This window comes from Xiphophorus couchianus, chromosome 3 (genome assembly GCF_001444195.1).
Source record: "Xiphophorus couchianus chromosome 3, X_couchianus-1.0, whole genome shotgun sequence".
Classification (NCBI taxonomy): Eukaryota; Metazoa; Chordata; class Actinopteri; order Cyprinodontiformes; family Poeciliidae; genus Xiphophorus; species Xiphophorus couchianus.
Window position 1 is genome coordinate 18,771,865 of NC_040230.1, and position 15,728 is coordinate 18,787,592.

At 41.1% G+C, this 15,728-nt stretch overlaps 1 protein-coding gene across 5 annotated transcripts in view; it reads right to left on the reverse strand.

Moving 5' to 3' along the window:
* Positions 1-24: 24 nt before the first annotated feature.
* Positions 25-15,728, reverse strand: part of kmt2bb (lysine (K)-specific methyltransferase 2Bb) — a 36,307-nt gene continuing 20,603 nt past the window's right edge. For all 5 annotated transcript variants that reach the window (XM_028013274.1, XM_028013277.1, XM_028013276.1 and 2 more), the window contains 15 exons: positions 15,610-15,713; positions 15,380-15,517; positions 15,045-15,203; positions 14,836-14,953; positions 14,653-14,731; positions 13,724-13,884; positions 13,282-13,449; positions 10,240-13,201; positions 8,800-8,900; positions 8,504-8,641; positions 7,828-8,080; positions 7,501-7,608; positions 6,234-6,317; positions 2,817-2,946; positions 25-2,724 (listed from right to left, as the gene is read on the reverse strand). In XM_028013274.1, coding sequence (XP_027869075.1) covers positions 2,449-2,724; positions 2,817-2,946; positions 6,234-6,317; positions 7,501-7,608; positions 7,828-8,080; positions 8,504-8,641; positions 8,800-8,900; positions 10,240-13,201; positions 13,282-13,449; positions 13,724-13,884; positions 14,653-14,731; positions 14,836-14,953; positions 15,045-15,203; positions 15,380-15,517; positions 15,610-15,713 — 4,979 coding nt within the window. In that variant the 3' untranslated portion in view covers positions 25-2,448. The remainder of the gene's footprint in view (positions 2,725-2,816; positions 2,947-6,233; positions 6,318-7,500; positions 7,609-7,827; positions 8,081-8,503; positions 8,642-8,799; positions 8,901-10,239; positions 13,202-13,281; positions 13,450-13,723; positions 13,885-14,652; positions 14,732-14,835; positions 14,954-15,044; positions 15,204-15,379; positions 15,518-15,609; positions 15,714-15,728) is intronic.

Below are 15,728 nucleotides of genomic sequence, written 5' to 3' on the forward strand. Positions count from 1 at the left end.
GTTACAATAAACAATTAAAATATGTTCAAACATCTTAACATCTTTATTAAGCAAGTAACATTATAAATAAAAAAAGTGCATAGAAAATTAAACAGGTTTAGAAATGTATATACAAATATTTACAAACTCAGGGTTTATTTGTACATGGTAACAAAGACGTAAATTTAAAGAGGACAATTTTTCATTTGTCTTTTACACTTTAAAATAACCCTATTTTATATATTTATTATATATATGTATATTTATATATATATATATATATATATATATATATTTATATAGGTGTGTATATATAACATACAGCTTTCTTAACAGATCCTGGGAGAGATGGTCATAACTTCTGCATTTAACTAGTGCTTCTGCAGCCTTCATTCCATGCACACAGAAAAAAAAAAGAAAAACACACAATATATACACACACACGCACATACAAGATTATTAAAATCGAGCTTTTTAGATTTTAAATCAAAGTCTCTTTTTGCATCAGTATTCCCAAACATCTGTTTAAGCAGCTGAGGTAGAAATCCTTGCAAGGAGTTAGGACTGACTCTGCTAATCTGGGTTGAAACCCAGCATCGGTCATGCGAATGAGAAAATGAGAAAACATGATGGAAATGTACTCCTTTGAGACTCTAAAATGGAAAACATGGGGAAAGACGATTGGGTTTCCCACAGACAAACAGTGCTCACTTTTAACTCTGGCTGATACTAAGGTAGGCAGTATTCTACAATAAAAAAATAAAATAAAATGAATAAAAATACTTCTTTAAAAAAAAAGAAAAAGCTGTTTCAGGAAGTCATAAAAGGCCTAAATGTATGACACAATTGCCTGAAATGAAAATTCAAGTAAATAAATGAAACAAAGGACATCTGTAAACAAACAAACCAAAAAAAAAAAAATATATATATATATATATATATATAGAAAAGAGGGAGAACTCTATCAGTACACTTGACCGCCACCGCTTTATACACATCACAACCTTTCACCATTGAAAACACAAATCAGAACGTGAATAAATACGAACAAGTGGAACAGCGTGATTTAGTTTTAGCCTAGTCATTAACAGCACTGAACAACTTACAACATTGAACAATTTTTTTTCTTTTTCAATTTTAAAGGTGCCGAATGCCCCCCCCCCACATCAGCTCCGTGCCGACTGACTGACCGGAGCCGAACGCAAGCGCTCAGTAGCAATGCTTTTATCCCCAGTGCTCTCCTCGACTTCTAGACAAACTGTAGCAGGTCTCCGAAAGAAGAAAGTGATGTTTTGATGGTGATGTTTATTCGTGTGCAAGCGCCAGGCTGCCAAGTCTTTATTGCAGTAGGACCAGAAAAAATAAAATAAAAAAATCGAGCATCAGATAAAGAATAAAAGAGAATAAAATATATACTTTAAAAAAGTTCTTCCCTCCACAAATCTTCGCTTTTGGCTTGGGTAGTGTTTGCTACATACGCAGAGCAAATACGCTGCCTCTTGAGAAGCGCTTTTGTCTTTATATTTATGACACTATATCACCAGCACATTACGACATCCAATTTAAAACTGAACACTGGATGAGAGTGGATGGAGACGAGCTGATGATTGATGATAATCAGAAAATCTCGGCACACAAGTGATTTTAGGAGTAATGCTTGAGTGCATAAGTTTAACGTTCGTGATCTCAGCAGGGAAAGTAAAATATACATTTAAACAATTCCTGATTCTCAAGACATTTTAGTCCAACTAAAGTAAAATAAAGCTTTCAAAGCTTTAGCACCATGGTTGTTTAGTTATAAACAAAATTTACATCTAAAAAAAAAAGAAAAATGTTGATTGTAAGTAAATTAAAACACATAAATACAAGATTGGGTGAATGTATGGCTCAAAAAAACAGACATCACCACTGCACAGATGGGGATATAATGCACCCACCACCACAAAAAACAACAAAAAACTGAATGGAGCAATGGTGAACATTGTGAGTACGACTGGATGATGAATCCCAAAACTCATCAGGAACCAAAATGTAGCTATTGACAGATTTTCAGCAATGCTTCAAACACATAAGGCTTGGTGAGTGTTGGCATCCTCCATTTAAAGTGAAGAAACTCCCCTCTTTGTTTCTGCTTTTTAACGTCTAGTTATAAATAGCAAAAACCACTTCCTTGCCAACTGCTGCAGCAGTCGAACATGTGGAGGTTCCTCACCCAAATAAAACAATCCTAATAATAAAAGAAGGTATACTGTGGAAATGTGAGTCAGGAAACGTCCCAAAAGTTGGATTTTCCTTACGTTCCAAGCCACATTATTTCCCGGGACTTATTCCTGACCATTCACGTGTATCCGGTCAGCGTGATAGTGGTTTATCCTCATTCCAGGCTGAGCAGGCCGATACTTGCCACCTTAATTTTAAGGCCTACTAGTGACCAAAGATCCTCAACTTTCTTGACATTCCACCGAGTCGTCAGTTGAGAAAGCGCCGGCATCGCCGGGCCCCGCAGTTACAGTTGAGCTTGTTGCTGGCGTCCTCGATGGGGAACTTGTAGTCGTAGGTGAGTTCCTCGCCCCGGTAGATTTTTCGGAGTGCGAAGATGACGATGTGCTTCCGGCCTTCCACGTTGATCACGCGTGAGTAGCAGTTGGGTTCGCAGGAGTGGTTGATGAACCTGGCCGCGTTGCCATGCATGGTCGCGTCCACCACGTCGAAGTCGTCAATGCGGAACATGTAGCAGCCGATACCCTGAAGGGGAGAACATTGCACACGGCACTGTAGATGGCCCGTCACCTGATTGGCCTAAGGCTGAAGCTGGTTGTAGAGGAGAGTCGCCCTACCTTGCCGTCGTAGTACTTCTCTCTTTTGTCGGTGAGCACTGAGCGGATGACGATGCCGGCGTACTCGATGACCATCTCCCCAGCTTCAATGTTCCTTTTGCAAAACAGACCGCGCCCGTGAATCGCAGACCTGCATTGACAAGGGGGAATACGTCAGAGGAAAAAAATGTGTTTGGGAATCTGCATGAAAAAAGTTTACATTTCCTTGTAAATCCCATGTAGATTCCTCTGAATTAAGACACTTAGTTCTTTTGTGAAGGCAGAAAGGAATGCAATGACCTGACTAACAGCACGTATTAGATGACATATTAATACGTTTCACAATCCAGATTGTGAAGTACTTGAGGATGAATCCAGCCCTATTCCCATTACACACTATGAGACATTTTCTTGCATATAAAGAAAATGATGACAACTTAATTTTTCATCTTGTGTTGACTCCTACAAAATGTACTACATTCAATCCAGTTATTTAAATGAATTTCCTCATTAAAGGTCATATTTATTTATACATATATGTAACATATGTGATTTTATTTAAATGTGAACATTCAGAAAGCTTAATGAACAAATATGTATTTACTTACTGAACAGAGACACTTTTGACCATAAAAATGTGACTTGTTTTTGCCATACAATTCCCTTCAGTATTTTGGCCTTAACTGCAGAGAGCGCTTTGATCAGCACTACTTGTTTTCAAATGCTCTCATTGTTAAATTTGACTTGACTCATGGTTTTAATTATGTAAGCTCATTAACATCCATAGATATGCACAATATATAGAATGCCAGTTATCATGCTTTCATGGTCTGCATATTAAAATATTTGGCTTATTGGACAAACTAACTTCTGAAAATGTCCATACTGGACGGATATATTTAGTGGCAGTGATGCTAACACTCACAAAAAATACCATAGAAGTAGAGTCATTTCAGAGTTCACATAATGTCAAACTACTGAAACCATAAGCATATTATCATCTTACTTCGAAGGAGGCTTCACTAAAAAGCTGACCTTTAAATTTGAACACCTGAATAAACAGATGTCTGTTTAACAGACATCTGTTTTTTCTATGCCATCATTTAATGATGCGGAGACCCTTACCGCTTGGCTCTATTCTACATGTCAATCGGCTCTAGATGAAGTGGCTCCAATGAAACCCAGGAAATGGAGGACTAAAATGGAACCATGGCTCAATGATAGAACTCGTGCTGCTCGACGTGAATGCAGAAAATTTGAGCGAAAGTGGAAAAAAGACAAGTTACAGATGTCGTTCCAGCTGTTGAAGGATTCCTGGCATCGATATCAGCTAATAGTGAAAGACACCAAACGGGAGCACTTGTCAAATATAATTTTACTTAATCGTCACAAGCCTCGCTTATTATTTCATATTGTTGATAGCGTTTTGAATGTTCCGCATTATACGGGCTTTGAGCCATCTCTGGAGGTATGTGAGAAATTTCGCGTTTTTTTCGAGGACAAAGTGGCTGGTGTTAGGGCCAATATTATGTGTTCAGCTTCTGACCCTTCAGTTGCTGTCAAATGCTCCACTGCTTTGTCTCAGTTTGAACCTGTTACTTTGTCTTTAATACATGAGACTGTAGGTCATCTTAAGGCCTCAGGTTCTGCAGCTGACATTTTACCCCCACGACTTTTTAAAGAGGTTCTTCCTGTTTTAGGGATTTCTATTACGGCTATTATAAATAGTAGCCTGATCACTGGTGTGGTTCCAAAACCTTTTAAACAGGCATTAGTTCAACCGCTGATCAAAAAACCTGGCTTAGACCCTTTTCTGTTATCTAATTTTAGGCCTATTTCAAAGCTTCCATTTATGTCTAAAATTTTAGAGAAAGTTGTTTATAATCAATTAAAGGCCTATCTCGATGTAAATAATATTCTTGAGGATTTTCAGTCTGGTTTTAAAACTTTACACAGCACCGAATCTGCATTGTTGAGGGTGTTTAATGATATCCTTTTGGCTACTGATGCTGGAGATCCAGTGATTTTAGTTCTTTTAGATTTGACTGCAGCCTTTGACACGGTGGACCATGATGTTTTACTTTCCCGTTTAGAGCATTATGTAGGTCTCAAAGGCACAGTCTTAGTGTGGCTTAGGTCGTATTTGACGGATAGGTCTTTCTGTGTTGACATAGATGATTTTAGATCATCGTCTGCTCCTTTATTGTGTGGAGTACCGCAGGGCTCGATACTTGGACCTCTTTTGTTTTCTTTATATTTGCTTCCCCTTGGGTCAATATTTAGGAAACATAATATTGCTTTTCATTGCTATGCGGATGATACACAAATTTATGTGCCCCTCAATCGTAAGGGAGTCAATACAGTACCAATTTTAATGGAGTGCCTTGATGACATAAAAACTTGGATGGCTCTGAATTTTTTGAATTTTAATGAAAGAAAGACGGAAGTTATTATTTTTGACCCTGGTACTACCTGCAAGTCCACTCCTGTGGATTTGGGTCCGCTATCACATTACGTAAAGCCATTTGTTACAAATTTGGGCTTTGTAATGGACGCAAATTTTAAGTTGGATAAACAAATCAGTGCCGTTGTGAAAACGAGCTTTTTCCATTTGAGGCGGCTTGCTAAGATTAGGAATATGGTACCAGTGGATTATTTTGAAATATTAATCCATGCTTTTATTACAACACGACTGGATTACTGTAACTCCTTATATGTGGGTGTCAGCCAGTCTTCTTTGTCCCGTCTTCAGCTGGTCCAGAATGCGGCTGCTCGGCTCTTAACTGGATCGCGGAAGAGAGAACATGTTACCCCGATTTTATATTCTCTGCACTGGCTGCCAGTACATTTCAGAGTGCATTTTAAGATTCTTTTATTTGTATTTAAATCTTTAAATGGCCTTGCTCCCGAGGTGCCGAGGACTTCCAGGAGGCAGAGAGGAGACAGGGCGTTTGCTGTTGCAGCTCCCAAACTTTGGAATTCTTTACCTATGTTGGTAAAACAGGCCCCCTCTTTAGCAATTTTTAAATCTGCTCTTAAGACTTACCTTTTTCGGTTGGCCTTTGATTCGGTTTGAGATGCTGCTTTTCTGTATTTATCTGGGTATGTTTATGTATTATATAGAGTGTTTTACGTCACTGCATTGTTGGTTTTGATGTGTTTTAATTTTGTTTTTATTTGTTTAATTTTGTGATTGTACAGCACTTTGGTCAGTGGTACTGTTTTAAAGTGCTATATAAATAAACTTGCCTTGCCTTGCCTTGCCTTGCCTAACAGGAAGACACCTGGTTTCATTAAAAACAAAACCGCTGGTGCTATGTAAGCTTATTTGACTGAGTGCCACCGTTCTTCTTCACTGATCACCGTTTCTTATTATAGAAGTTGAATTAAAGCAACCTTCAGCAATAAAACCATGTTGGGTTTGTAAAAGCAGCTGACCTGTAGACTCCAACCGCCTCCTTGGACGTCTTTTCCAGATGTCTGAAACGCATGGCCATTGGCAGCTCCAAACTGGTAGCCCGTCTGAGAGAAAGAACAAAAAAATATGGACTCAGAGACATATACAACTCTGTGGTATTTATTTTAATGGATATCCATCAATCGATCAACCGAAGATTAGAACTGGCTAATTTTGTCATGATAACTTCTGATTAGAGCTTTGATTTTTTTTTTTATCCAATTGATTAAATGGATGTAATTCACATTACACATTTCCAGCCAATAAATCCATCACCCAACAACATGCGCACGTTAGAATTCATAAAAACATTTGAGAATTAGTTTCAGCTTATAGCTGCAAAATACATTTTTAAAAAATCATTTCTGTAGTCAGACTGAAAACAAAAGAAAGAAAAAAAAGAAAATCAATATCATCCTCGGAGAAGTTTGTTTTTAAAAGTACTGAGACGAAATATGGCCCTCCATAGTGATTCATACAACAAACACTATTACATTATTCTTTTATTTATTGATAAGCTGTTTTGTAAACAGCATAGCTCAGACTGCAAGTTAAGATTCAGTCCTGAATAATAAAAGTAAAACACAGGTATGATATATCAGCATCAACATCAGTATCGGCCGACATTAATCCTTTTTTTACATATTGGTATCGAGGCGATAAGTAAAACTGGGTCGACAGCAACAACATATTCTTATTTCCTTCTTTTTTCCTTTTGACTTTGTGCTTTAGGATGGGCTGGTCATGTGACAGTGATTCAGTACAGGATGTGATTGGATATTTAACTGAACAGAGATGCAATGTCAGCGTTTTTGTTGTTGGGGTGTTAAAAGGGTAGTGAAATATATATGATATAAATAATATCCGCCAATATTGGCAGTCATATCTGCAATTTTTATATCAAATATCGACCCAAATTTTTATATCCTTGAATCCCTATAAATTAACTAACTTAACTTCAAAACTAAAAGACCCACATTTCGTGTGCTAGTGTAAAATAAACATCCTAAAACAAACTTGTTTTTAAGTACAACAATAAATGCATTTGATGGTCTTAAAAATTGGTCATAATTTAAAAACGACCAATGTTTAAACCAGTTCTGCTGAGGGCCAATGCTCATCAGTGTTCCAAGAACTGTGAGCACCAATACACCAGCCAGCTCTCCATCTGGCCGTCATGTCTGAAGGCTGAAAAGTTTCATTCTGACTCTCAAAGATCTAAAAGGAAGTACAAAGGTAATACAAGACCTTGTGGACTTCAGAAGTACTTCATCTTCCTCATCATCATATGGGCCAATGTCGGGAAGCTGTCTGTGCTGAGAAGCCAGGAAGTTGAACATATCAAATGTAGACTTCCTGTAAAAACACACAATGTAGCACATAGTCTAAATTAACACGTCGTTGCAAATTTGTTTTGTTCTGGATAAAACCATCTCATTGCACATCTGCTCTGTGGTCAGCATTTGTTCTGTGCAAACAAGAGCAGAAACAGTCTGGCTTTCATATATCAACAGGTGGATGTAACCAGAAGCAGGTTAAAAGGGAAATGCTGGTGAAACTATTAGGCAGTCATACCTGACATAGAGCTCAGAACGGGCGCAGCCGGTGGGATTGACGGGCAGATCGTCTTCCTGGCTGAACTGTTTAAAGAAACGGAAAGTATGTCGCTGACAGCGGTGGGCTCCTTCAAGTTGCTCCAGCAAAAACACGATGGCGTCGTGGACCAGCCCCAGCATGCGGGCGCCTGTGATCTTCTGAAAAGTCAGGGGCCTGAGTCTTGCGATTGCTCGGGCTTCCTGCACACCATCAACCACTGCTTTCCAGGCCACTGGTGGGAAGGAATGAGGGGGAAAAAATGGCATCAAGCCATGACAAAAACCATACAAATCAAGGGAATATAGCATAAAACTTAGACTGACTACGTAAAGGAGTCGCTCATGTTTTTGAGGGAGGAACTGTGATGTTATGGGTTTGTTTCTCTTGCAAAAGCCCCAGAAATATTAGAGCAAGTGCTGTTATAAATTTTTATAACAGCATTTATAACAGAATCAATCTTAGAAATGTCAAGGGATTTTACTAAAAATGTGTTTCACACTGCCAAAAAGACTGGAGATGGGTCCATCCTGTGTTTTTCAGCAAGATAATGATCCAAAAAATTACAAAAACAGAAATATAAACAGTAATTTTCACACAATCCAGGACGACCTGTAGATTACAACTGTGAAAGGTCATTCCTGATGACGTTTCTTACCCTCAACGCTGTCTGCCTCCACACTGAAACCATCGTCGCTGGTAATCTCAAACCGCAGATGCGGCTGGTCTTTGTTCGTTGGACAGCCCTCGTCATCATCAGATGGTGTAGGTTCATCATCTGATGTGGAAGCAGAGCCTGAAAGCCACATTTCACACAGCTCATTTGTCACTGTGGAAATCTGAGTCCTACTGTTGTATTTTCAGAAAACGTTTTAAAGGACACTGAAGTATCAGTTCCACAAACGGCCCATTTTGAACCAATACGAGAAAAGGCCTGGACTGTCTGTGGAGTACCTGAGTATTTCTTCCAGTCGGTCAGGTTCATGTGACCCACCGCCTCCCTTGCTTGCTGTTTTCCTGGTTCACCCTGAGACAAGAAGCTCATGGGCTCAGATCTGGGGAGATAAAGAGGAATCTCTCTTCAAAACAAACTTAATATATTGACTGCATCAACACAATATAGTTGCAGAAATTTAAAAGGTTTTTATCGTTCATTATTTGTTACTGAGAAATACAAACCACAAAACTCTTATTTTAATTTTACGTCTCTAGATGTATTTCTGATATGCTTCAAAAATGTGTTTATATGTATTAGAGGTGAAACAGAGACTTGCAATGGAAAACTCAAAAACTTTGTCCTTCAGCCACAGACATTCTGACCCAGAAATGAGCAAAAGGCAGAAGAAAGTGGGGCTTTTTCAGTGAGTCAGCTGCTAAATGCAGCAGTGCTTTCTACGGTCTGGCCAGAAAACATAATGTTTGTAAATGTTTTTGTGCTCAAGCCACACCGGAGAAGAACACAAGCTGCCGATTGCTTCCTGCTGCACAAGCAGCCAATGAAAATTAACAGCGTTCCAGCATTTAGCTGGAACCTTTGCAGTCTTCAGAATATTCCAGCTGCCAGCAATGTGGCTGAGCTGTTATCACACTAACACATCAAACTTAACTTAGCCACAACTTCCTTCCAGCCTTCACAACAAGAGACTTAAAAATACACCATCGCATCAAACATCTACATATTCTAGATATCGATTGGGGATAACTCTAACCCATCCCAAAATATTGCTAAAAAATGAAAACACTATTCATTTTATACATTTGCCTTTTTCTGCAAATCAATGTTAATTAATGAAATAGTTTGTTGATTATAGAGTTAAATTAACATTTTACAGCAAGATAAACATATAAGTGGAAAACTAGTGAAACTAAAAGGTGCTGCCTTTAATTTATCTCCAGAGCTGAATATGCTGAAATCTTAACATTGAATAACATTCAGAGTGATAAAAAAAAAACAAACAGCTTGTTAAAACAGGCTGAGAACATGTAACTCAAGTCTAACATATTGACTTACTAAATGTTAAGTGTACTTAAATCAAGTTTGTCAAATTGAGCAAGCCTAATAAAATCTTTTGGCAAATGTTCTTTGGACAAAATGTTCTGTTATTTTCTATTTATTATTTCTTCCTTTAATAGCTAAAGTTAAACCCAAAATTAGTCATACCTTCTGGGCGGATTGACATTTAAAATTATTTTCATTCAACCGAAACATTTGCTCCCAATAGAAAACCATTGTTTCCCTTCTGAATAACAAATGGAACAATAGTTAAGCCCTTTTTATAATTACTGACTAGCTTTTTCATTGCAAAAAAAAAGAACAAGAAAATTGTTTTTTTTTAAAAACAAAACAAAAACAGCTAGAATTCAAGGTTTCAGTGTCACTGAATAAAAACTCACCCTGAGCTATCAGAATCACTCATATGCTCGATCTTCAGCTCATCCACGTTCAGGACCCCCTTCACCGTTGGGGTTTTGATGCGGACCCCCGAGGCTCTGCTGGACGCGCTTGGAAAAGCAGGCTTCCTGGGCTCCTCCTCTTCACTGATGCTCTCAGGTGGCAAGAAGTCAACTTTACACTTCTTTGTGACGATGCGGTCCGAGAGCGAAGACACTCTCTTCATGCGAACGTGAGAACGAGGGCGAGGCACCGGTGGTGGGGGCGGCGGCGGCGGGGCTGGTGGTGAGGGAGAACGTGGCGACACCGGAGGCTCAGGTTCAATTAGAAGGCCGGGAGGTAAAACCAGCGATGATGGACTCATTGTCCGGAGCTCGCTCCACTTGGGGGTGTAGTTACTCGCCATCGCTTGGTTGATGATGGCCTGGGCACTCTCGGCAGGACTCATCGGGACGTTTTCAGTGGACAAGGCAGGCTGTCCCACAGCCTTGGAGGACTTGGATTTTCTGGATGAGCCTGACTCTTTCTTCTTCTTTGGTTTTTTCAGCTCTGAGACCGTTTCGTCTTTTGGAGTTTTTGTGTTTTTTCTGGACTTTTTCAAATTTGTAGAGGCCACGGGACCGTTGGTGTTGTGAGCAAGCAGCTGTGTAACGGTGGCTGGGTTCTGAGCTGCAGGTGTGGAGGGAGCAGGAACTGACGTCACGCTGGCGGCGGCTGGCGGAGCCGTCATGCTCCCAGCTGCGGCCAGAGTGGCTGAAAGAGCGTTGCTCTGCAAAAGGCTGGCGATCTGGGTGACACAGTTAAAGGATGGGGAGTGAGGGGTGGGCAGCTGGAAGGTGTTGCTCTCGGGGTTCTTTACGAAGATCTGCCCGAGGCGGTTGACCAGCAGCACATGAGGAGTGGGATCGACATTTGGACCGCCTACCTCCTTCACTGTGAGGATGGCGTGGCCCGGTAACGCCTGGGGCAACACCTGCTGGTGGGGTTCAATGGCTGGCCTTGGAGTGGAGAAGTTGATGGAGATGGTGTGACTGGGCGTGGTTTCCTTCTGCACAGTGGAGGAGCTGAAACCATTTAGGACTACAGGAGCGGAGGTGGTCTGCAGTGGCGGCGTGGCGGCTGAACTCTGCAGCCCGGGAAGAGTCGATACAGAACCAGAGGAAGAAACAGCGCTTACAGAACTGAATGGCTGTGTATGAGTGGAAAACAGAGCTGCACAGGTTTCAGTTGGGGAGCCAGCCCCTAATGCGACTGCTAGTCTTGGGTCATTCTGAGGGTCGTTTAGCTGCATTTGGCTAATAGCTTCTACAGGAGTGAGGGTTGTTAGCTTAGCGGACAAAGGTTCCATGCAAGAGAAGCTAGGGGATTCTTGAGGTACCGTCACGGGCTGAAGTGTAATACTGGTCAGAGGAGGTTGACTGAAATCCGGTAAACAAGAATACACCTCAAGAGAATCTACAAGACATTGAGAGGGGTTTTGAGCATCTGTAGACAAAAACGGGGAGGGCTGGAGGAGGCCTAACATAGGGCTCTGGTTATTCTCGGCTGAATCCAGCAGATTAGGTGGTATGTGGTTTATCAAAACAGTAGAGCCCTCAGCTGAAGAAGCCAAGTTGGGACCTTCAGACTCAGAGTTCTGGACTTTAGAGGTTTCAGGCCCTTTATTTTCAGTTTCTTGCAAAACCGGAAGTAGTTCGGTAAAACTTGAGCTGCCCTCGCATTTCTCAAGTAGAAGAGGCGCTTCAGAGGCAAAACCTAAACTGGAACCAGACAACTCCTCTGAAAATGACGTCTCAGGCACCTTAGTGAGTAAGTTTGGAAGAGACTCAACAGCTGGAGAAGAAAGTATAGCTTCCCGATCTACTGAAGGAGTGGTTGTGGTGTCACAGGACAGTGGTGGACATGGGGTGGGATTATCAGTAGTACTTTTTCTGGCAACTGAAGGGTCTGATGGCTTATTATCAAATGACAGATTAGCTAATCTTGAGCTGTTTATAATTTTAGGAGGACTTTTACTGTTATGGGTTTTTCCTGGTATCTGATTTTTCCTGGGCCCATCGACTTTCTGGGCATCATCAGTAGCTGCTACACTCGCATCACTCTCAGTACCATCATCTATCCCATCCAGCTGAGCCAAGGGCCGGGTAGAGGAAGAAGAGGAAGGAGACTTGGATCGATCTTTGGATACCGGGCAGCTGACTACAGTTCGTGAGAAGTTTAAATAGTGCTCCATATCTTCATCCGAAGAGGTGCTTCCCAGGTCTTCCTTTGCTGAGGCAGCAGAACGTGGAAGATTTGGAACGAGGGGTTTCCTCTTGTGTACTTCTTTGGTTCTTCCCCAGAACTGCTCCGAATCGTCACCTTCAACCACTATCTGCCCCCCGCAGTTCATAGCCACTCCTTCGTTCAGAAGCGTTTCTTCAATCTCGAGTTCTGTCCGCATCTCTTCACCCAGACTCATACTGGAATCTCGGTGAAAGGAGCCGAAGGGGAACTGGTCGTCGTTCTTGTCTAAGTCTCCGTGGGGCGAAGCACCGTTGGTTGGAGAGACATCCTCAGGCTCCGGTGAAGCTAAAAAGTTGTGCGGCACCTCGACCGAGTCTGAACCACTCAGATCAAACGACAGGCGGTTTCTGGGTAACTGCTGCGTGGGGGCTGTGCTGTCCTGCCAGTGAGACTGAGGGAAGAAGGAAGTGGAGCGGACCGAGGGAGCGTTTCTACCACCCACTGAGCGGGATGAGTTCATTAGGTTGTCTGAAACACCAAGCGGAAACAAGGGGGAGGTGGGGTGAGCAGATTTGCCAGGACGGAGGGTAATGGGTCCGGTTAATGAAGTCACGGGAGGGGGGGACATATGACTCCTTAGGGAAGGGGGCTGTGAGTGTGGGCTGTGACGGCGAGCTCTTCGTGTCTCTTCCAGATCACTAATGGTCAAGATGTGGTGAGGTTTTGCCTGGATTACACCTAAACAGAAAGAATTGGACTATTTATTTTTGTGGGTAGTTTACAAACATTTACATGTGACCCTTGAAAAATGAACAGACCTGGGCTTGGCAGAGGACGGGACAAACCTCCAGCTGGCCTCCGATGAAGGGGATGATTGGGAACTTTTGGCTTTGTACCCTGATCAGACTTTGTGGGAAGACCTGGAACAAGAGACTCCTCTGCAGGGGGATGGGCTTCTGTTTCCTCAACCTCCTGGGCTGCACACTCTGAAGATTCATACCAAACATGTGAGACCATCTAAGCATCTACAATCCTGCTATTATTTGCACAATTTTCCACATTTCTTAGGACAACTGCATATTTTTTCCTACATTACACATTTGACATTACTGTGGAGTTTGTTTTTTATTTGCCACTGCTATCTATAAACGTATCTGCATGCTTCTGTTTTCCAGCCGAATTTTCCCATTGAGGGTCTGCAGAAGAAAATAAGTTTCTATTCTGCTTTGGAAAACACTTTTTCATCGCTACATCACACACCAGGTAGCTGACGTGGACTGTGAGCAATAGTGTGGTTGTCTCCTTGGTCAGGCATTTCTTCAACAGGCTTCTCTGGTACGACAGGCCGGACCTCCCGAATTTTACACGTGTATCTGCACCGTCGTAGAGGGTTCAATGTACTCCAGTACCACCTGGAACACCTGAAAAATAAACAGATGTTCTAAAGTTATTGCACCATTTTAACAAAATTAATTCATAAATTAGTTATGTATGCAAGGATGATGGAAAAAATGGGTATGCAGCAGGCAGGGAAGCTCTTTTTTTGAGCTGGAAGAGGAGGAGGGAGACTCACAGTCGGAGACCAAATCATTCGTTTTTGAAATTGATAGAGGGGCTGGGGCATACAGACAGACCTAGAAGTTATGTAAGCTCAGTGTTTTGGTGTCTTGTGATACGTTTGTGGATTCTTTAACCTTTTTCCAACTCGAATTTTATGGTTTTACGTGACTGAAGACTCAAAGCGCAATAACAGTATATCCCCATGAAACAAATACACACAGTTCAGATTGTGCTGAAAACAATTATACCACATAGGGCAATGTTAATGGTTTTTTAAATACAAAAGGTAAAATTATTAAGAAATAACCATATATAAGTTGGACACCATAGTCCTGTCATAAAATTTTCAGAGGCTGAATTTTAGATTTTCGCTGTTATGTCAAACTGCAAATTATGAGCAATAAAAACTTTAAATATATCATTATGCTTGTGTAATAAATCTACATAAAACAAGTTTCAGTGGATTATATAAATGAAATCAATTGTTTATATCATGTTTTGATTTCTTGAACTGTACCTCTATATGCATTTATTTGATTTATTCACCAATTTATTTTAATTTACATATTTTTGCAGCAAATTTGCTTTTCAGATACACTTAAAAGTTCAAAAGGTAAATTGCAACTTACTGAAAACTGACAGGAAATAGTTTGCCTTTGTTAGCAGACAGTTCAGACAGCATACCCAACTTGTCAATCTGCAGAGAACCTGCAAAGAAACAAAAGGAATATCAATTATTAGGCCAAATTGGCACAACATAGCCAAATAACATAAGGAGAGCAATAAGATCAGATAAAAATAGAACTATTTACCAATCATCACATTGATCAGTTCGGGTTCTAATCCAGTCAGGAACTTTCTACGAAGGCTGATCCCTTCAAAATCCACATAGACTCTGCGGTTTACTTCAAACTCTTGACCAGTTATCATCTGTACAACAGAAGAAAGTTGCTTTAGCACCACAGGTCGAAATGGTTGCTGCATCCAAAAGGAGACGTTCAAAGAGAGGTCTGGAACTTACCCTGCCGGTGATGAGATGTCGATGTTTGTGGCAATAGACCTTTTTATCATCCTGGAACACACATTGCCGCGAGCGCGCACACATGAAATGGTAGTTGCTTTGACATGATGTCAGGCAGCAGCCCACTGTGGCACCAGTCTGATTACAGCGCTCACACCGCTGATGACATTAGGAAAGATGGAGAGGAAGAACCAAACATAAAGCTGAGTCAATAACTGCGAACAGCTAAAACTTTCCTGCAAATAAATATATCCGTTTGCTGGTGTGCATATACACACAGATTTCTATTTATTTTGCTTCAGTACATTTAGAAATATACAAATCCGTTTACTGACCATCAATCGGCCCCTTGTCACAGCGCTGTGCACATGCAGCAGAGAGCCGTTATCTTCTTCAAAAACCTCAGCAGACCATAAACAGCAGTTGACATGGGCCCACTCATTCTGGCCCAGGTAGAGCAGCCTGCCAGCTTCCTACAGGTATACAAACATAGAGCACTAAGTTACCTGGTAACACAGCCAGAGCAGCTATAAAAAACAATGATGCAAAGTACTGCATTTCTTACATTGGGTTTGAGGTCTCCATATTTTTGGCACAGAGAGCACTGCCTTTCATCGTCTTTAGACCACCCTGTGTCCAAGTCAGCTTTGGAAAGTCTACCTCTTTTCCCTATGAAAACCACAA